Below are 23,329 nucleotides of genomic sequence, written 5' to 3' on the forward strand. Positions count from 1 at the left end.
AAATGCCATTGCTTTACTTAGGCCTCCATATATGGCAAGCCAAAAGTATCCTACCCTACACGTGGACGTCACTAGATAGTCAAATGCATGCACCAATCACATAATTCAACCGAAATAAATAATCCTCGAAATGAATTTTGGCATCTCAGAAGCCTTCACTAAGGCGTCCTTAAGGTGGCAGACCGAAAATCCACCAATTGATTGCCACGCCTACAACAATTCATGGCGCAATGCTCGACCGCAAACAAAAATAATTGAACAAACTCCATTTATTCTATACACTAAATGGCCTCAAACAAATTCAACACAATCCTACTCCTTGTTCTTCATATTAAGTTAGAGTACATGATATAGTGGGGTCCTAATACGAGAGAGAGGCAAATAAGATTCTTATCCGCAAGTGACTTTGAGCTTCCGTCGCTGCATCCTATTTCTTCAGCTGAGCACGATGATCAAGAGAAGCGATAACGATTTACGTCGAGCCTGGCCAGCCTTGCAGCGGTCTCTTCTGCCTTCGCAACAATCATGGACTGTGAGAATCCGTCTTTTTGGTCATCCGTCTCCCATAGTCTTCTTCTTGTTCATGTTCCTGCGCTTGTCTCCTTGGAAAAACCTCGAAGAAGTGGCCTAGTAGATTTCTAACGTGTTATCGCTTCTGGTGGACATTCTTTGTAGTCTCTGAGCCTACGGAAAGCTAGTGTCAACTTGAAATGCTCTCGTTGTGCCATGTCTGCCTGACTATAAACAAGGAATCAGGATTTTGTACCTCGTTAAATTCTGACGTAAATTGCAACTCAACGTAGCTCTGCTGAGCGAGTGGCCCTGCTATGAGAACAACAGCTGACCTCCAGACCTCACATTCAAAGAGGAGAGCATGATCAAGAGATGGGACAAAGACTTGACAAGTTTCGTTGAGGTCATAAAGAAGAACAAGTGAAAAGTTAATCTGGTTTGTGGATAAACTGAATGGAGAACAGTAAAGGAGGTTGTTGAATGAGTTTGCATACGATCAAGGCCGGCCTATTAAAGATTTCTCTGACAATGCTGTATATAAGGTTAGCTTTAGAGAGCGTCAATGAGTTGATAGCAAATGAATGAGTGAAAGGAGACATAATTTTAACAGAGGGTCTTGTATATGTACATGTACCGTCCTATATTAAAAAATCCTTGCTTGAGGCATCCAAAGTATTCACACCTAATAAACAATCCCTCTCTCTATACTATAAAAACCAATTGTTTTACGAAGCACATAATGTCATACCTGTGGTGGGTTGTTCCACTTAAAAAATCAATGTGAGCTGGTCACAAGAAGATGTAAGAGGGCTGTTTATATGGTTCCAAGCAGAACCTTCTTCTTTTTGAGCAAGAGAAATCTCTAATTCGGTATACAAAGTTTACATTATAGCAGTCAAATATTGTATATTATATAGGTAGCTTGCACCCTCTCTCTACACCTGTAACTGCATTTGCATCTTGGAGTTTATATTGTAGCAGTCAAGGCAGCTTGCATCATCTCTTTGCTCCTATAACACCATATGCATCTTGATCCCTTATGGTTCTCCGTGTGTCAATTTTGACAATTGCACCTATACCTATGCAAGCCCATGATAGAAATTCTGTGAAGGATGATCTACCAAAATTCGATGTGTGTGGGTACTTCCAAATGGATCATAAGAATTGTCTGACGTGGAAAAACATGCTTGGATGTAGAAACCTGTTCAAATGGGTCCGTGGCCAAGTGCGTCACATTGGCATACACAGGCATCATAAGGTTGGACATCATAATGGCTGGTTCCTGCCTGCCATAGTTCTCTTGCCACCTGGCCTCTAGCATGAGGACAAACGGTGGAGGCATCTAAACTGGACCGCAGTTGCATACCGAGTAAAAGCTGCTCACAAGGAAGTCTCTCCAAAATGAATAACATTGGCAATTTGCAAATTGTGGCTCGTTAGTGCATGCCAACGACTCCTTTGGCCTCTGCCATAAAAACCACAAGAATTGTGTTACCATGTTGTTCCAGTAGATTAGGAAGCGCACCATCATCCTTATCATGCTGCTGAGGTTGTGCTTGCTAGTATCTTGCTTGAATTTACACTCAACAGGAGAGAGATTTAGATTTCTTTGGTGCTTTCAATTGGGGCCGACCTCATGTTCATCTACTGGTTCCGTGAATTGATTCAAAATGTATGGTATACAGGACCACCTTTGTGAATTGGAATGCAGAAAAACATGGATAGCAGAAGAACTCAGTCCGAGCCAACTCAAGCAAAAAACCACGGAACTCAATAAAGTAAGAGAAGCTTGGAAGGAGGGCAAATGGGGTGTCTACAGAGATGGCAAAGCCCTTGTCAGGGACTTAAAGGCTAAACCCAAAGACTCTTTGTCTCAACCACGTAGCAAAAATTAGCAATGTCAATCTCTTGGAGGTGCTTTGGAGCTCTTATGTAATGGTTACTTTTTTGGTCACGTCATGGGAGCTTGCCTCCACTGTCAAGGAGATGGCTACTTCAGAGATGACATCCATCAAAACGGAAGTCATAGCAGTAGTGGACACTAAGGTAGCTGATAAATCAACCTTGAGCTGAAGGAGAGACACTGACAGGAGAAATTACCCGTGAACTCAAGTGTCGGGGGCCCTCTAGAGTGGAGGAAGACGCAACACACTTTCAAGGAGAATCTTGCAGCCATAGAGCAAGCAATGACCATGGTAACATGGAAATTGGATAGTTGATGAACCTTTCGGAGATCCAACACTCTTACATTTAAGCCCTTTGTCTGCCTGCGTTTGTCTTCCTTCAAGGTGGCTGTCATGATGATGCTCTCTTGTGGGAGACGTGCGTGTGCTTCTGGATATACAGGACCATCTCTGTTAATTGAAAGGCAGAAAAATATGGATAGCAGAAGAACTCAGTCCGAGCCAACTCAAGCAAAAAGCCACGGAACTCAATAAGTAAGAGAAGCTTGGAAGGAGGGCAAATAGGCTGTCTACATATATGGCAAAGCACTTATCAGGAACTTCAAGGCTAAACCCAAAGACTCTCAATCTTAAACTTTTGTAATAGAAATCTTTATTTCTTTCTTAGTTTGTCTCAACCACGTAGCAAAAATTAGGAATGTCATGTCATAATTTTGGATGTGCTTTGGAGCTCTTATGTAATGGTTACTTTTTTGGGCACGTCACGGGAGTGCCTCCAGTGTCAAGGAGATGGCTACTTTAGAGATGACATCCATCAAAACGGAAGTCATAGCAGCAGTGGACACTAAGGTAGCTGACAAATCACCTTTGAGCTGAAGGAGAGACACTAACAGGAGAAATTACCCATGAACTCATGTGTCGGGGGCCCTCTAGAGTGGAGGAAGACGCAACACACTTTCAATTAGAATCTTGCAGCCATAGAGCAAGCAGTGTCATGGTAACATGGAACATGGACATAGTTGATGAACCTTTGGGAGACCTAACCACTCTTACATTTAAGCCCTTCGCTTGCCTGCGTTTGTCTTCGTTCAAGGTGGCTGTCATGATGGTGCTCTCTTGTGGGAGACGTGTGTGTGCTTCTGGATATACAGGACCACCTCTGTTAATTGAAAGACAAAAAGAAATGTTAGCAGAAGAACTCAGTCCGAGCCAACTCAAGCAAAAAGCCACAGAACTCAATGAAGTAAGAGAAGCTTGGAAGGAGGGCAAATAAGCTGTCTACATAGATGGCAAAGCACTTATCAGGGACTTCAAGGCTAAACCCAAGGACTTTCAATCTTAAACTTTTGTAATAGAAATCTTTATTTCTTTCTCAGTTTGTGTAGCCGAAATTAGGAATGCCATATGATAATCTTGGAGGTGCTTTGGAGCTCTTATGTAATGGTTACTTTTTTGGTCACGTCACGGGAGCTTGCCTCCACTGTCAAGGAGAGGCTTCTTCAGAGATGACATCCATAACAACGGAAGTCATAGCAGTAGTGGACACTAAGTTAGTTGACAAATCACCCTTGAGGTGAAGGAGAGACCCAGACATGGAAATTACCCATGAACTCACGCGTTGGGGGCCCTCTAAAGTGGAGGAAAACGCAGCACACTTTCAAGGAGAATCTTGCAGCCATAGAGCAAGCAATGCCCATGGTAACATGGAGCATGGACATAGTTGATGCATCTTTCGGAGACCTTAATTTAAGCCCTTTGCCTGCCTGCGTTTATCTTTCTTCAAGGTGGCTGTCATGATGGCGCTATCTTGTGGGAGACGCGCGTGTACTTCTAGGTAACCTCTATCCATTTGGAGGTTGCGTCCAAGTCTTTCTTTGCAACTTCCACCCACTTGGAAGTTGCTTCAATTTCCTTCCGGAGATCGTGTGCCCTTGCTTCAGTTGCTCTTTTAGCCTCCTTCAGATTTTCTTGCAGCTTTGCAACTGAGTCAAGTGGGTGGAAGGAAATCGAAGCAACTTCCAAGTGGGTGGAAGTTGCGAAGAAAGACTTGGACGCAACCTCCAGGCAGATATAGATGTCTAGTGGTGCTCCAAAGGCCCCAAAATGTAGAACTGAGTCAACCCAAGTCAAATAACAGCAAGTAGATACCCTGAGGTCCTAGAATGAGCCAATAGAAGAGCACTCGTGGACAAGATGGGTGCTCAAGGTACTGGAGTAGGTCCAAAATCCTCAAGAAGGTACCTAGAGGGGTGCCAAATGCAGCAATATATCTCGAAATGTGTGAAGCGCTTCAGTAGACCAGCTCCAAGCTATACCGAGGTGCTGTAGTAGAGGTGTAGGTGTACCAAAATGCACCAGCAGGTCACAGGCCAAGAATTGGGTATTCTAGATGAGTTAGAGGCTAGGAGCAGCCCCGAAAATGGCTCTGTTGAAGGCAGTTCTGCAGCAGCAACCCTAGAACAACTTGAAAATGCAAGCAGCAGCTCTAAAACAGGTCGAAAAACCTCCAAAAGACCTCGAAAATCTGCAACCAATGCTGCTAGGTGGTCGATTTCTGCTGTTGTGACCTGCAAACCCTAAAAATGGCAATGGAAATGCTCCAAATCAGCATGTATGCATGCACCTCTTGCAAACAGGGCGACCAACAGGCTGTGGAGAGATTAGATTGGCAGAAATGGACACAAGAAACTGCAAGTGAAGACGGCTGTGTGGAAACCCTAAACGGGTTGAAAGCAGCTGAAAGGAGATGGAAATGAGGCTGAACTGAGGTGGAAATGAGCAGAGCTGAGGCGGCTGCGGGAAGGAAGAGGCTGAGCAAAACTAGGGTTAGGTTAGTGATGACGTGGCAAGGTGCTATGGCAGGGTGAACCTACTCTGATACCATGTTAGAAACATGGTGTGAGTGAGAGAGAGAAATAGGGTAGGGCGTGAAGAAATGGTAGACAAATGTAGAATCCATGAAGGCTTTCATTCATTCATCATCATTAAATGAGATATGTGAACTTTGAAGTACAAACCTTATAGGCTACACACTCACACTTGCACCAAGTGCATATGGGATAGTGACACGTAGCACTCACACAATCACTAGTACTAGATCTCCTAGAACTACACACCAACACATCACATCAACACACTCTTTGGCTATGATGTCTCCAACACGTTGTTTGGGTATATCGTGGAGTTCTCCCAACAAAGGGGCATTCTCCTATTGGGTGATGTCAATGCGTGACAATAGGTGAAATAGCCCCCAACTAGGGCAAGTCACTTTTGACCTTGGTGAAATAACAACTACAAGTGAGAGTTCTTGATACCACGAGACAATCCCACAAAACAACCCATAGGGATTCAAGCTAGCAGGTCACCTCCTAGTCGTAGGCTCAGTATGTTGAGGTATGCCTGAGCATAAGGTCTAGACCACCGCGAGTGCCAATTAGCCTCAAGGTCAAGACACGCATCCCTACCACATGCCGCTTCCTCTAGTCACTACTTTCTAGCCAATAGGTCTACGTCCAAAGGAGGCTTCAAGTGCTTGGGCCGCGAATATTGACCCCCTGGCTCATATTTATAGGCCTAGCACGGGCTATCTTTAGTAGTAAGCCCTAAACTTAGGTTGCACGCATAAAGTAGCTTTACTTTATTAGAGTCATGCTTTTTCCCTAACTAGCTTCGCTAATCTTGGGATAGCCACGTCCTTCTTAGGGTAGCTCAATGTATAGGATCTAAACATCATCCACACTAGCTCTATTCTCGACCTTGGGTTCATCCAAAATTTAGGTTAGAGTATTCCCTAACCCTAGTTCCAATCCAAGATCCTAGGTTAACTTGGCCTTGCCCCTAGGCAATTGAGTCTTGGCTAGGCCCTAGTTAGTCTAGTTGATAATAAATTTTTTCTCTCAATTTAGTTGGGGTTCGAGTGAATCCACACTCCAGAACACCAACCCTAATTGAGATTGTCATTGTAGAGAGACAATGAAATTCACATCATCTTATTGGCCAACAAATTCAAAAGTTTTCAAGTAAGTGGTTTATCCCTAAGCATTTCTCGAACAGTGGATTATTTAATCATAACGCTGTTATCCATCACCAAAGTGATGCAAGTGGCCAAATCCATGGCTAAAAAGTTGTATGCATGGCTACAATCCTTGTGTCCCATACCACGGGAATCCACTAGTCCCAGTGTTTGGCCAGACTGTGAATATCCAGGGAAGACCAAACAGTTGAAAGACTGAACTTTAATCAACTATCAAAGAGATACACTTGTAATTCTTAAACTTAAAGGCTTCCAATACAGCCTATCCATTTGTGAATGGTGTAGGCCATCCTTCCAAGTCTTCCGAAGGATTCCTGTTGTTCACTCATTGAGTAAATTTTGCATCAGGTCCAATGATCTCATCCTCGATCTCAATCAAGGAGTGAACCAATGAGGGATAGTATTGCTTCCACAAACTGCCTCCAGAAAGGAGTGTCCAAAGATCATTGTTTCAGGTGTGGAGAAGCTGAAATGGTTGGAGGCACTAACAAAAGAAATCATTTGATCAAAACCTCTTCAGAAGTAAGAAACGCTAGCTGAACTGAAGCGAAATCAGCAGCAGATGCTTCTGTGCAATAGCTGTAGGTAGAGGCCGCTGCGAATTGAAGTCAGTAGCAGCAAATGCTGCTTTGCTGCAGGATTTTGGACAGTAAGTGCCAGCAGAAGCTGCTGCATGTCTAATTAAGCTGATCTTTGGGTAGAAGCTGCTGAAAGTATTCAGATTTTGAGGAAATAACTGCATGCAGAGGCTGCTCTAGGACTAGGACAAATATATTGTGTGCAGGGGCTGCTGCATACCTGGATGAGTACTGGCTATTGCAGCCAGAAGAAGTCAGGTCCTCCCAATCACTCCCATGCAGCCTCTTCAAGTTCAAACAATGAATGTGTCTTGCTCTATCAATGAAACTTCGTTGAAGACCAATAGTTCCAAGTTTTTGTATGTAGTGGATAGCATTTGTAGTTTTTCTGCTGAGAGACTTGTGTAATTAGATGTCATGAGACGGAGTGCCGAGTGTATGGTTGTGCCACCTAAGTTGCAGGATGCTTTCCCGGTGTATGCTAGCAGGAGTGCCCTAGGTGAGTGTGCATCTGATGTTTGGAGGTGCGAATAATGATGAAAAGGAGCTTGGACGAGAAGCAATAGTGAAAATTTTGTCAGTGCCAGCGCTACCTGTCAATCTCGTGGCACATTTTGAAGCGTACTAACACTCAATGTACCCTGCATCTGCAAGTACAGTGAATTGGATAGTTCCTGATACGTACCTCTCTTTCTTTTTTACAGAAGCTTATGATATCTATTGTGGAGAACATTTGCAGGCATACTTCAAACTTTGGAATCGGTAGCACACGTGTTCCACTAGTTATAAACTCTGAGTCACTTTTTTGTACATGCTTCCTTTTCTTCTTACTACCTAGAAGTTTTCAACTTAAACACATGTGCCTCGTTTAATTAATTTCTCATGAGAAATTAGGTTACCATCAAGATGTAGTGTAATTGTGATCCTGTCAAGCAAGTCTGCACAAAATTTTTGATACGTGAAATCTTTCTTCCTGTCATATGTGGCCTATTTAGTACCAGGCCTTCGACTGCAATGTCTTGTATGTTCATTTCAAAATCTTTTATGTGCACAACTTCAAGTTTCAGTAATTTCTGCGAAAGTATTAACAGGCACTATAGAACGTTTCTTTGTGCCAAGAACTTTGGTTTCAGTAGTAGCAAGTTTCTTGGTAACAAGTAAAGGATCGGGATCAACTGCCCTTTTGTGATCATTTAATGATAGTGTTTTCTTTTCCATATTTGAAGGTGCAGTCACCCACGCCACCAATGACAAGATTATAAAAAGTTAAGTGCATAGTCAAGAATGATATATGAAATACTTCCTCCATGTATCCTCTACACATCCTCGTGTAGGCATTGTGCAAAACAAATCTGTAACCTTGGCAGTTGAAGGTGTTAGAATTATTATTATATTCTAGCAGTGACCAATGTAATGTAATAAGTAGGTTAGGGGCACTTTTCCCTCATTTGAGGTTTTCCCCCCTAACCACAGTTAGTTCACTAACTACGGTTAGTGAAGGATAAGGTTTTGTCACTTAGACAAAACCTTTCCCCTCTTCTTGTATTAGTCACTTCATCTATTGCAACGTTACGTTCAGCTCTCTTGCTCTCTCACTCTTCTCTCTCTCACATTTGGTATCAGAGCAGCAAGACCCTGCTCCTAGCTTCGTGCCCAGCTCCCTGCTCCTTGCGCGCAAACTCTTCCTGCTCCAAGCACCCTGCTCCTTGCCCGCAAACTCTTCTTGCTCCAAGCACCCTGCTCGCAGCTCCCGTCCGTACAATCTGTACGGACTGATTCCGTACAGCCATATAGCAGCCCACGTTGCTGTCCGTACGCCTGTACTGGCGACGAAGCTCCAGCCATACAACCTGTCGTACATTAGCACCAATCTGCCGTCCGTGCCTTCTGCTTGCAGCCGTACAAGTGCTCCCGTGAGCAGTCCGTACAAGTGCTTGTCCGTACACTGCTCCCGTGAGCAGTCCATACATAGCAATACAATGCCGTACGTGCGTTGTCTTTGGAACATCGCTGCTAGGTACATCACTATACCTTCGCTGTACGAACGCCGTACAACCGACAATAGTGCTGTATTGCTTTCCGTACTTGTCAATCAGCAGCAGCCATATGTCCGTACACGAGCAGCCCGTACCTCCGTATGCAGCAGCAGCCGTACATCCGTACAGCAGCAGCCCGTACAATCGTCTGCTGTACAATTGTATGGACTGTCAGTCGTCCATACAGTTGTACATCATCCGTCCGCACACAAAGATCCATACACAACAAATCACCTGCACGTTACTCTTGCAGGTGACAGACACAAAGTGCAATTTTGGGGCTCTTTTGTTTCCGTATGCACACAGGTGCATTTTGTAGGGAGCCATTGTTTGGCTAGGCAGATTTTTGGACATATTTGAGCACATTCTGTGCATTAGGCATTTTGCAAAATTGGGGGCTTTTCGTGGATTTGTGGATCTGCCTCAATTTCAGTTCAATTCCACCCCAAAATTTGGGGCTTTTGGTTTTGCACTGCAATTTCTTGCATTTTTGGGGCTTTTAGGCAATTTGCCCTCTTTTGGATGCAATTTCCCTGAAGAAATTGGGGCTTTTGGCATTCAGATGCAATTTGGTAATGTAAAAGCATTTTGGGACTGTAGCAGGCAATTTTGGACTCATTTTGAGTGACATTGCAGACATTGGCACATTCTGCAGTGTTTTTTGGAAGTTTTTGAGAGCATTTGTAGGACAATTGAAGTGCATTCTGAGCCTTTGACAGGCTATGACAGTATTTGTCACTGTGGGCAGCTTTTGCAGATTTTACTTGTGCATTTTATATCCCAGGAAGGGATTTCACCTGGTCAGTCTACTGTATTTTCTAATATTTTCTGGTATAAATGGCTCAGAACAACTCCAATGAGGTGTTCGGGGTTCTAACACAGGAGGATAAGTTGGATGGCACCAACTACTCCTTGTGGAGTTTCATGGTTCCCAATATCTTGGTTGGCAGACATCTTTGGGATTATGTCAATTGGGTGAAGCAAGACCAGATACAGCTACTACACCTGTCACTCCTATAGCTGGAGGCAGGGGTAGAGGTATAAATGCAGCACAGGTGGTTGGAGCAGCCGCTCCAGGAGCTCCCACAGCAGAACAGAAAAGATGGGACTCTAGAGATGCACAAGCTCTTTCAGTAATTTCTCTTTCTGTCAAGAGATTCATTATACCTCATATTCGGTCATGCAAGACATCTATGGCAGCTTCGGAGATACTAGAGAGTATGTTTGCAGCAAGAAATGATGCCAGGGTTTCCTGTCTGAAGCGAGAACTTTCCCATACACATATGGAGGAGGGAGATTCCATGAATTCTCACCTCACAAAGCTTCAGGACCTCAGGGAACAATTGCTGAATATTGATGAAGTCATTTCGGATTCAGAGATGATCACCACCACTCTGAACTCTCTTCTTGAGTCCTATCTCGGTTTCCACACCTCGCTGAATTTGTCATTGAGGGGGGGCAGCCATCCTCTCCCCTTTCACGAGTTGGTAGGACTTCTGTTGCAGGTGGAACAAACTCGCAGAAATATGGCAACCCAGGCTGGCGAGCATGCTATGCTCTCCAAGTTCAAGCCCAAGGGTAAAGGACAGCAAAAGCCACATGCCAATCAGCCCACACATCAGCATAAAGCTGATTCTGGACAGCCTTCTTATAAGGCAAAGGGTGATACAAATAAGTAGAAAAAGAAGGACATCTGTCATTATTGAAAAAAGCCAGGTCATTATGTTGGAGAGTGCAAGAAGCACATAGCCAAAGAGAAGAAAAGGGATTCCGGTATGGTTGTGTTAGATGCATCAGTTCCACATTCTCATGATGGAGGAGATGTTGCAGCCAACTTGGTTGAAGAGCACTATGCCTTTCTGTCTTGCACTTCAGATTTTTCAGTGGGTAGTTCTGATATTACAGGCACTAAAGATGATGACCCATATGCTTTCTTGACTTGCAGTTACGATGCTTCAAAGGATGAATGCTCCTTTAGTGTTGATGAGACACTTCATACTTGGTATTTTGACAGTGGTGCTTCAAAGCACATCACTTCCAAGAAGAGTCTGTTTGTGACTCTGCATTCTTCACCCACCAAGAAGAAGGTAACTTGTGCAAATAATTCTTCTTATTTAGTGTGTGGAGTGGGAGACATTATTCTCACTTCCACTGATGGCACAGATTTCAGAATTTCAGATGTACTCTATGTGTCAGCGATAAAGAAGAATTTGTTTTCAGTGTCCTCACTCAATAGAGGAGGATTTCAGGTTGTTTTTTATGATGACAAGTGTGCAGTCAGAGACAAAGAAAATGACTATGCTTTGATGTTGTCTGGCACTTTGTATCGGGGTCTTTTTCAGCTTGATGTATATGAAAAAAGATCCCATCTTGCATTATCAGTTAGCACTCCCACTACTCCGATACAGAATGCGGAGTTATGGCATGCCAGGTATGGACACATGAACTATGGCAGCTTAATGACACTTCAGAGGCATGATATGGTTGATGCATTGCCTCCTTTGGAGTCTCCTCCTCCTCATTCTTGGCAAAATGCATAGACTTCCCTTCAAAAAGGATGGTGCAGTGAAAGCTACACGGAAATTACAGCTTATTCACAGTGATGTCTGTGATCCCATGAGGACACCTACTTTTGGGGGTTATCTCTATTTTGTTACATTCATAGATGACTTTACCAACTACACTTGGGTCTATGGTCTCAAGGCAAAATCAGAAGTGTTTATGCATTTCAAACACTTTGTGGCTATGGTTGAAAATGAGACAGGACTCAAGGTGCAGACACTTCGAACAGATCGAGGGGGGGAGTATATGTCTCATGAATTTGAAAAAGGCATCATGCATGAGCTTACAGTGAGACTTACACTTCAACAGAATGGCAAAATTGAGTGAAAGAATCGCACCGCCATGGAAATAGATATATGCATGCTCACAAGTAAGAAGTTGCCTCACAGGTTTTGGCTGGAAGGCCTCATGTGTGCCAACTATCTTTTAAATCGGGCTCCTACAAAGGCTTTGAAGACAATCACTCCCTATGAGGCATGGCATGGGAGAAATCCTTCAGTGGACCATTTTAGAGTTTTTGGTTGTGTTGCATATGCTCACGTGCCTGTGGAGTTCAGACACAAGTTGTCAGATAAGGCACTCAAATGCATTTTTGTGGGATATAGTTCACTAAGCAAAGGCTATCGTCTCTACAATCCTGCTACACGCAAGATTTTTGTTAGTAGAGATGTTATATTCTATGAAAATTCTGCACATGCACATGCTGAATTTCAGATTCCAGCCTCTTCAGATGATGTGTTTGAGGGGATGCTTCCTATAGCATTTGGTTCCCCCGCTGAAACTCAGAATTTACAGCAACCTCCGTCAGATCCACATGTACAGATTCAGCCCCCAGCTGAATTAGTACAACCTCAGGGTGTGGATGAAGTTGTTAGGCAAGAAATTCAAGAGATACATGCAGCCAAAACAGTCCCACATTGGTTGCTTCAGACTCTCACGGAGAGTAAGCTTAAAGGTTACATTTCTTTTTGGGGATCCAGTTTATTCAAGAGAAACGTGGCATTGTTATGTCTCAATCCAAGTATGTTCAAAAGCTCTTGGACAGATTCAACATGCATGATTGCAAGCCTATGTCCACTCCCATGGAGCCGGGGCTGAAGCTTACAATGCATGATGCGGGTGAATCAATTGATGTCACACTCTATAGCCAGGCTGTTGGATGCCTCATTTATCTCTGCAATACAAGACCTGATATTCAGTTTTCAGTTTCTCAGGTGAGCAGGTATATGCACAGCCCAAAGATTATGCATAAGCAGGCTATAAAACACATCTTCCATTACTTGCAAGGCACAAAGTCTTTTGGCTTGATGTTTCCCAAGGGGGGTGACTTGCAGATGCATGCTTACAGTGACTTAGATTGGGATGGAGACTATGATACTAGGCAGTCCACCAATGGGAATTGTTTCTTTCTAGGACATGCTTGCATCTCTTGGTGGAGGAAGAAACAATCTACAGTGGCTACCTCCTCATGTGAAGTTGAGTACAGGGCAGCTTTCACAGCGACAGTTGAATGTGTTTGGCTGCGTCGTTTGTTTACCGATCTTCATCTTTCATTGGAGGGTCCTTCTCCGATTCTCACTGATAGTCAGAGTGCTATAGCAGTGGCAAAGAATCATGTGTTTCATGCTCGCACGAAGCACATTGAGGTTCACTATCACTATGTCAGAGAGAAGTTGCATGCAGGAGAGATCAGTATGATCTATGTGTCAACACATGACAATGTTGTAGACATCTTCATCAAAGCACTTCCACGTGAAAAGTTCGAGGCATTTCGCAGTGCCTTGAACTTATCTCCTTTTGGTGATTGATCATTTCCTTGTACATGACATTGGCACTGCAGGGGGGTGTTAGAATTATTATTATATTCTAGCAGTGACCAATGTAATGTAATAAGTAGGTTAGGGGCACTTTTCCCTCATTTGAGGTTTTTTTCCTAACCATAGTTAGTTCACTAACTACGGTTAGTGAAGGATAAGGTTTTGTCACTTAGACAAAACCTTTCCCCTCTTCTTGTATTAGTCACTTCATCTATTGCAACGTTACGTTCAGCTCTCTTGCTCTCTCACTCTTCTCTCTCTCACAGAAGGTCCCCTTCAAAGCTGTAAGGCTTTCTATTGATTGCACGAGAGAGAGAGAGAGAGAAAGAAAGAAAGATATATTAACGTCCGCAAGAGGCCTCGCAGGCCTATGGGACAAGGTACGGAATCAAGTAACTCATACAGACCACTGTGGGCCGGGGCAAAGAGCTCACTAAGGCCCTTTGCTATACTAGTACAAAATAGCAAAAAAGTAGCAAAAGAGCAAGAGTGGCATGAAAATATCAATTGCTCAGAGCTAGAGTCCCAAGAGCATGAACCGGCTCCACGTATCTAGGCTCCATGATGGCTCTCTGATGAGATGCAAAGAGCTCACGTATTTGCATCTGTCGGGCTGTCTCCTGTGGTGGTGGAGGGCATGGTCTCCTCGATCTCTGGATCCGATGGGCTATGTCAAGGGTGACGCCTTGCTTCGATCAATCTCCCCTGAGGAGAGCTGAAATAGGTCGAACCTCGATCGTGTGTGCCTAGTCGCCTGTCACGTCGTGTACGGTCTCTTTGTCCCTCGTCCAGCAGTCCTATGTTGGCTCTCTTCACTGATCCATATATCTCTCATGTCGGCTAGCTCCTCCTCCTCTACCCTAGAGTGCCCTAGAGCTGAGTCAAATGCATAGAAATCCGTGACCTGTCTCTGCGCTCGGTCTATCTCAGTACCTTGTGGTGCGGTGGTCCCATCGTGCTGCTCTCTGATATGTTGTAGTAGCGTCTCTCTTTTCTGCTGCTGAAAGATCACACCCCCAAAAAGGTGCCGCATACATGGTAGTCGACCTCACTAAAGTGACGAAAAGCCAATACTTCGTCGATGGATCTTGGAAGTGCACCTGGAAACACTGTCGCTCTAGTCAGGCCAAAGCACCGTGCCCTCGTGTGAGTCATGCTCTGGCTGCGTGGGTCATCGTGAAAGTTGGCCCTGTAAAAACTGCACCCAAATATGGACTGCACAATCTCCATTGGCTGACTCTAGTATGTAAAGCTATGTCGGTGAAGCACTATGTAAGAGGTGTTGAAGATCATGACCTTGGTCTTCCCAAGGTTAACCATTAGGTCTCTCTCTCTGCAGAACACCTCTAGGGCATCTAGATGTCGATATAGTCCCTCTGCCGAAGATGACAGGAGGACTATGTCATCGTGCTACTCTCTGATATGTTGTAGTAGCGTCTCTCTTTTCTGCTGCTGAAAGATCACACCCCCAAAAAGGTGCCGCATACATGGTAGTCGACCTCACTAGAGTGACGAAAAGCCAATACTTCGTCGGTGGATCTTGGAAGTGCACCTGGAAACACTGTCGCTCTAGTCAGGCCAAAGCACTGTGCCCTCGTGTGAGTCATGCTCTGGCTGCGTGGGTCATCGTGAAAATTGGCCCTGTAAAACTGCACCCAAATATGGACTGCACAATCTCCATTGGTTGACTCTAGTATGTAAAGCTATGTCGGTGAAGCACTATGTAAGAGGTGTTGAAGATCATGACCTTGGTCTTCCCAAGGTTAACCATCAGGTCTCTCTCTGCAAAACACCTTTAGGGCATCTAGATGTCGATATAGTCCCTCTGCCGAAGATGACAGGAGGACTATGTCATCCGCGTATAGTAGAATCTGTATCATCAAGTCAGCTAGCGGTCCTCCCTCGCCTCCTAGACAGTCTATGAGAGATCTAATCTCATCAATGTAGTGCCCGAAGAGAGTTGGTGAAAGAGGGCATCCCTGCTTTACCCCGATTGTGCTCTCAACCCAATCTAATAGGCCTCCTGGGATATGAACTCTCCCTCTGATGGACTCGTATAGGCTCACCACTCCCCAGATCAGAATCTCTGGAATCTGCATATCCTGCAGTCTCTTGATCATGCGAGATCGCGGGACAGTGTCGAAGGCCTTCCGAAAGTCTACAAAACAAGCATAGACTTTCTAGCGTCTCGACCTCGCCTCCTCAATGATAGTCCTCAGGGTGAAGATGTGGTCTAGTGTGGAGTGCTGTCTCCGGAAACCTACCTGCCCTAGAGCATGCTGCCCATGTGCCTCTGTATGGCTGCTGATCTCCCTCTCCAGTATTGATCCATAGATCTTGGTAGCGTATGGCCAATTATGGAAGTGCGATAGTTCCAAGTATCCATGGGGTCACCTGCCTTGTGTATTGGTACAATGGTGGTGGGAAGCCGTGACATATGGCATGGTTGAACATCTGCGCTAGGACCGGAGCCAAAACCTCCTGTCCATGATTGAAATGCTCGGTTCGTAGTCCTCATGGTCCTGTGCTCTTTGGTTATGAAGCCGACTGAGTGCAGCCCACACATTCTGTGCAGTGAACAAGTGGCAAGTGGTGGGCCTGGGCATAGTGGACATATCAGGTGGTGCCTGCATCAGAACATCATAAAGAGAGCATGCATAAGTGTGCCAAACACCTTTGAGAGAGAGAGAGAGAGAAAGAAAGAAAGAAAGAAATTTTATTAAAGGTCCACGGAAGGCCATACATGGCCTATGGGACACAAAATCATCCGAAAGGAAAATACATCATCAACGATGCGCCAACTAGGTGGCCTCATCGTAATACCGCTAAGATGCCAAAAATGGCTACAAAAATCCTGGATACAAAATGAAATGAAATAGAGTACCAAAAATGCCTAGATACAAAATGTAAAATATGAAATATGAGGAACATCGTCTTCCCTAAGGGGTCTGTGATCCAAAGAAATGATGGAAGTCATGGCCATCGACCATGCCTCCTGCCATGAGTGTGAAGATCTGGGCAAGTGTCAAATGGGCTGCTGGCGGTGCCAAGTCTCCATGGAGCAATCTCCTCCGAAAATCTGCCATCATCCTCCGTCGTCTAGAAATAAAGCGACGGGTACGGCCTCTGTGTAAGATCATCCTGCGGTGCTGCCGGATCATGTCATATGTACATCCTCGGGGTGGAACCATCGGTGCTCTCTGGCAAGATGGGCTATCTCTGTGCTCATGGTCCTGCGCCTCGTCCTGCTCCTCATGAATAACCAGATCTCTGGCAGGGATGCGACGGTGCTCTCTGAGGAATCTCTCTCTGTATCTGGTGATCTCCCTGATGAACAACGCTAAGCAATACTGATCCTCATACTCCATAATCCGAGAGAGAGGTCCAAATCCGTGCCCAAATAAACAGTGAAATTATGAAGCCGGCTGAGTGCAGTCTGCACATTCTGTGCAGTGAACAAGTGGCAAGTGGTGGGCTTGGGCATAGTGGACATATCAGGTGGTGCCTGCATTGGAACATCATAAAGAGAGCATGCATAAGTGTGCCAAATATGAGAGAGAGAGAGAGAGAGAGAGAGAGAGAGAGAGAGAGATGTGTTAAGGCTTTTTATTGATTTTTTTGTGTGCATTTGTGAAATGTGTTTGGATATATAAAAGCAATTACCATGAATGTGACACTTAGTTTTTAATTGGAGTTGTAGAACTCGGACGTTCCGGTGCCTCTAAATCTCGCAAGACAAGAATCAATAGACTCTGATAGCAAGTAAGCTGGACTCTAGTGTGCATTTTCATGGTTTCTCTCGTTGAAGAAATTTGCAATTAATGATGTTGATCTCTGAAATGTTGAAAGAGATGTAAAAGATTCCATTGCTTAAATTGATCTCAGTTTGAGAAAAAGGTTAAAAAGGGTGTTTCATTGGTTGATCTATAATGCAATGAGGGTAAGGATGCCCCATAGAGAGGGTGTTATACCCTAGGATTTTGACCAAGAAGCAATGGACCAAGAGTTGGGACCTATGGCTACAAGTTGGCATAGGAGTTGTAAGCAAAGGCATTGGGGTGATTGTTTTATGGAGTTCATACTCCAAGGAACAGAATCTTCTGGGTTGGAGGAACATGGATCTGGAGCGAGAACACCATGGCATCAAATCACGTGGAAATATACCAGAATATAAAAAATCAAGCTCTTTTGACAGCTCTAAACTTTTAACAGCTCTTAAAAATCACTTTTAACTGCTTGAAACTTCCGGAGGGGCTGAGAGGAGGGGTTTGAGAGAGGTATGAGAGGATTCAGGAGGGGGTGAGAGCATTGAGAAGAGGTAAGCGCTCAAAGAAGGCTGAAACTAGCCTAGGTGACAACAAACAGTGCCAAAACAGCACTGTTTTGGCTTTTTTTTTTTTTTTTGGTGGACAACAAAACCCAGAATGCCAAGAACGACATTCCCTAGAGTTGGGAACTAAGTGAATGTTTTGGGTACGTTGCAGAGGTTTTGTACCAATAAAATTGTCATTTGGGTCAAGACAAGAAGGGGGTTTAATTGTCAAATTTGATTCTTTTATTAACTTCGGTCATGCAACCTTGTCAAACTTGAAGTGCAAAATATTTGAGTAAATTTGTTTTTGCATGAAGTTTGACAGTGGAACTTATATCAGGAATCAATTTGATTTAGACTGTAAATAATGCAAAATTTTGGGACTTTTGGCCTTAGAAACATGCTTAGCACCTTGATGCTTCTCTCCTTGCTGCTTAACCTGTATTGGGTATGGGGTGAGAGAGAATATCCGAAATGTGGACATGTATTGAGAATGTGAGGGTTGTATTACAAAGAAAGACCAAAAAGAGGAATATATCCCCTACAAAGGAAGCTAGCCCTAGGGGAGAAATCTCCTAATTGGCGTATTCGTAAAAAGAAGGGAGAAATCCTTTTGGAGAAGCTTGAGGAGCTCAAGGAAAATTGACTGCATACTAGTGAGTAGTCTTAGGGCTGTGCATATATTTGCTCGCTTGTGCCACTCCAAACTGAATGTCAGGACTTGTGCTGCATAGGTAAATGAGGCAGCCCTGCTGTATAGAGTGGCATCAAAAGATTCACTTCTATCATAGATTGATAGCTTAAGCCCAGGCTCCAACTGGAGTTGAAAGAATTCTTCATTCTGAACTTGTAGCCCTTGCATATACTTGGAGTGTTTCATAATGATAAGCCCTCTTTTGACTGCATAAACTGAATTCCCAAGTAATAATGCAACAATCGCAAATCTGACATTTTAAATGTGGCTTCAAGATCAGTCTTGAATTCTGCAATTCTGTGCGAGGTGGCACCTTTACATGTGTGGACATGCTAATAGGGCCGCCTCAATACATTGAGAACATAGATTAATGGCTCAAATGCCAGAGAATGAAAACTCATATTTCAGATAATCAAGAGACGCCTGCACACGAGTTGATTCGGAGCTGTTTCATCGCTGTTTTTGGGTTTTCCAGGCTGTAGCAGCAGAAGTCGACCTTCAGTGAGCATTTACTGCAGATTTTCGTCACTTCTGGAGGCTTTTTTGACCTGTCTTGGAGCTACTCTTGCATTTTCGAATTGTTTTGGAGTTGCTGCTGCAGAACCGCCTTCCATAGAGCCATTTTTGAGGCTGCTCCTAGGTAACTCCTCTAGAATAGTCGATTCTTGGCCTGGTGACCTGCTGGTGCATTTTGGTACACCTATACCTCTACTACAGCATCTTGGTATAGCTTGGAGCTGGTTTGCTGAAGTGCTTCATACATCTCGAGATATATCATAATTTATCATTGCATTTGGCGCCTTTCCAGTTACCTTCTTGATGATTTCGGACCTGCTCTAGCACCTTGAGACTCATCTTGCCCACAAGTGCTCTTCTATTGGATCATTCTTGCACTTCAGGGTATCTACGTGCTGTTATTTGCCTTGGGTTCACTCAATTCTACATTTCCAGGCATATTCTTGCTGCTTTTCCATTAGGGTTTGCATTTTGGAACCCCCGAGGTCATCCACCAGCTGTTGGACACATTTCTTCAAGCATCTCTCAAGCAGCTGATTCATTTCAGAGCCCTAGACCATCTCCTTTATTGGCTGGTTATCTAAGCTTGCGGCCTTTGCTACCTCAGTTTGACACTCGTCCTTGTGGTGAAGACTCATCAGCACCACCTTCAGCTAGGGATGAGAAGCATGACAGTGTGAGGTTGGTCAACAAATTGCTTCATCAAATTGACCTCACTACTTCAGCTAAGGAGACCTTGGACAAGCTCAAGAATATTTATGCCCCATCTACTGGACTTGAGAAACAAGCTTTGTTTGCTATATTACATGATCTATCCCAGTCAATAAGAGGTGCCCTAGGTTGTCTCCCAAAGATGATTGTACTGTCTTTTACTTTAGTTTGATGGTATTGACCACCTAGTTCAGAGTAAAGGGGGGTGACGAGTGATGGTTTGCCCTTGCCGGTCGCAAGCTGACTGAGAAGTCACTATCACACGAGAGATGCTGGATAGTTGGACTTGCTCTTTGCATTATTGCGGTGGAGGAGGGACATGGTCTACTCTTGTGTATTGGGTCTCACACTCTTTGCTTTGAAGGGGGGTGTTGGAGATATCATAGCAAAATAGTGTCTTGATATGATGTGTTGGTATGTAGTACTAGGAGATCTAGTACTAGTTCATGTACTAGCATGAAACAGCATGGTATTATCCTTTCTCGAGCAGACTCCCCACCTCTCACTTATTCCATGTGAAGTTGAGAGAGGGAGAGACTTTCATCACTAGATTCTAGAAGGAATTTCAGGCCTCTTGCTCCTATTGATGAGAATTGTTAGCTGGAACATTCAAGGTCTTGGTGGTGTTCCTCATTGCCGCCGAAGATAGTTGATACACAATTAATCGCTTCTTGGGGTCTTAGGAGGACCCATTGATATTTTTGCTATCCAGGAGTACAAATTGGATATCAAGAAATATGTAGAGCAACGTTTTTATTCCTTTGGCTACTTGTACACACTGAGCACACTCAAAAGAGTCAAAAATAGTAACACTCTAGCACCAGGGAGTTTCGCCCAATGCACTGGCGTTTCGCCTGTCTCGGTGAAACGTTTCTACACGTTCACCTTGACAAAACGTGTTTTCTGGTTACACTGCCCATAATAAAAAGAGAAAGTGAGGAGAGAAGGCTTTTGCTTTGATTGCCTTCAGCCTCATCAGTGGAAAGATTGTCCACGGAATAAGGATCGTCAGATGGCTGAGATGGTTATCTTAGACTGCAACGTGGAGATGGAGGGAAGTCCCAGAGCCGAACAGATGCAGATTCAGCTAGCGGGATCTTCACAGAGGTTAGTACGTGCTTTATTGTGTGTGTCTGTTGCTAAGTTGGTAAACAATATCTAAGCCCGCAGCGATGGGATATGCAGCTCTTAGCGATATGGAGTTAATTAAGATGAAAGGGCAAATGGCAAATCATGACGCCATTGTGCTATTTGACTCAGCGTCAACACACAATGTACTTAACTCCAAGCTTGTAAACAGCCTAAAATTAAAGACCGGTCCATTTGACTATGCATATATGGCCAGGATGATAGATGGAAGTTCAACTGAAGTATTGGACCAAAGGGTTACTCAGTTAGAACTTTGCATTTGGGACTATGCGGAGAAGCTGGATTTTGAAATGACCAGGCTTGCTCACGCAAATATAACCATGGGAAAGGCTTGGCATTCTAAGAAGAATCTAGCCATTGATTGAAAAAAAGCACATTTAGCAGTTCAAGATGAGCGATGTGCTATATGTCGTGCGAGGTGAAAAGGATTTGCCTCAGGGACCGTTAGTTTTCAAATGGAAGTTCGAAAAACGCAAGAAGATTTTTCGTTTCTTTGTATAGCATCGGTAGAGTCGATTGATGGTCCATCGACTAGAACTGATGTTACCCAATTTGGAAAAATGGCCAAGTTGGCCGATCGGATTAGAGAGGAGTTCTCTAACTGTTTTAGGGAGGATTTGCCTTGTGGTCAGAGTGGATGTTTAGCATAGGCCTCCCTATAGGTTAAATTACTGAAGAAGTTGAGGTGTGGAGGCAATTGGGGGCAGATTCAGCCCAGTTTCTCATTTTTTGCTTCGCGAGTGATATTGAAGAAAAAGAAAGATTATACTTTTCATCTCTGTATAGATTACAGAGCATTGAACATTATCAGTGCTAAGCACATGTATCTGATGGCTCGTACTGGTGACTTGCTAGATGCATTACATGGAGCCATAATTTTCAGCAAGATAGATCTTAAAGTGTGGCTATCATCAGATCCGGATTAGAGCTGAGGATGTGCATAAAACCGCTTTTAGAAGCAGGTTTGGACATTAAGAGTTTTGGTAATGCCGTTTGGACTCACCAATGCTACAGCTACATTTGTCATGCTTATGAACGATTTACTATGCCCGTATATCAAGAAGTTTGTAGTGCATTTTAGACGATATCCTTATTTTCAACAAAATTGTTGCCAAACATTGTGAACATTAAGAATAGTGTTCGGTGCTTTGAGAAAAGCCAGTCTATATGTAAATAAGAAGAAAACTATGATGTAGATGGCAAGACTTAAATATTTGGGATTCATTATTCCTCCCGAGGGTGTGGAAATGGATCCAAAGAAAGTGGTTGCGATACTGAGCTGTCCTATCCTCCAGAGATTGACCGCTTTGCGATCATTCTTGGGATTTGTTCAATTTTATCGAAGATATATCAAAGGATATTCTGAAATAATATCGCCATTGATTGAACTGACCTCAAACAAAGTACCTTTTATATGGGGACATAATCAACAAGAAAGTTTTAACGCCATAAAACAAGCTAGTTCTCAGGACCGGTGTTAAAAATTGTTGATCTTTAGAAACCTTTTTTCATAGAAACTGATACAAGTGGCATTGCGATAGAAGTTGTTCTCCTCCAAGAGGGAAAGCCAGTAGCCTTTGAAAGCAAGAAGCAACTGAATTGGCGAACTCATGAATTAGCGTTGTACGATGTTGTCCATGCTTTAAAAAGATGGAGACATTATTTGTATGGTTCAGTGTTCTATGTAGATGTAGATCATGATACTCTGAAACATTTCTGTAAATAGACTGACTTGAGAGGCTGCCAAGCTAGGTAGGAAAAACTCATGCAGGAGTTTTGTTACTGAAGAGGGAAGGAAATAAAGTTGCTGATGCATTGTTACGCATTATGCATAATGTGAGTTTCACGGTATTAGAGAGTACTCTAATGACTGAGATTAGAGAAACTCAGAAGTGGACAAGTTCGTCTAGATCCTTTGTCCTAAGGCTTATGTGCTTAATCCCGAGGAAAAGGATGACCTGGCATCCAGAAAAATCTAAACCTATGCAAGATATACCATAGCGGATGGTATGCTGAAACGAAATAGCAAGGTAGTTCCTAATCAAAATGTTCTCAAGCAGAGGGTCATTCAACAATGCCATGATAGCTCGTGTGTGGGACATCTAAGTGTCAAGAAGACATATGATTTAGTGAAGCGAGATTTCTTTTGGCCAAAAATGAAAAAGCATATTCATGAATATGTGACATATTGTTTTTCATGTCAAGTGAGTAAGGCAGAGTGGGTGAAGTCTCCTGACTTTTTACAGCCCTTGGAAATACCAGTAGGTAGATGGGAGAGCATTTCCATGGATTTCATAGTTGGTGTGGCTAGAACACAAGGTGGATATGATTCTATCCTTGTAGTGGTCGATTGTCTTACCAAGATGGCTTACTTCATTCCGACTAGGGAGTATGTGAGTGCCCTGCAAGTGGTGGATTTGTTTATTAAACATATTTTTTGTCTGCATGGATTACCCAGATCCATAGTTACAGATAGAGGCATTAAATTTGCCAACCATTTTTGG

General features: G+C 43.7%; 1 protein-coding gene across 1 annotated transcript in view; it reads left to right on the forward strand.

The window, feature by feature from the left end:
* The first annotated feature begins 316 nt into the window (after positions 1 to 316).
* LOC147898946 (uncharacterized) overlaps positions 317 to 23,329 on the forward strand; it is a 66,861-nt gene continuing 43,848 nt past the window's right edge. Inside the window, exons 1-2 of the mRNA XM_087378464.1 lie at positions 317 to 532; positions 17,144 to 17,205. Coding sequence (XP_087234590.1) covers positions 449 to 532; positions 17,144 to 17,205 — 146 coding nt within the window. The 5' untranslated portion in view covers positions 317 to 448. The remainder of the gene's footprint in view (positions 533 to 17,143; positions 17,206 to 23,329) is intronic.

The sequence above is a fragment of the Dipteris shenzhenensis genome, chromosome 8 (genome assembly GCF_047967505.1).
Source record: "Dipteris shenzhenensis isolate YYH24624 ecotype China chromosome 8, Dip_SZ_1.0, whole genome shotgun sequence".
NCBI classification, from domain to species: domain Eukaryota; kingdom Viridiplantae; phylum Streptophyta; class Polypodiopsida; order Gleicheniales; family Dipteridaceae; genus Dipteris; species Dipteris shenzhenensis.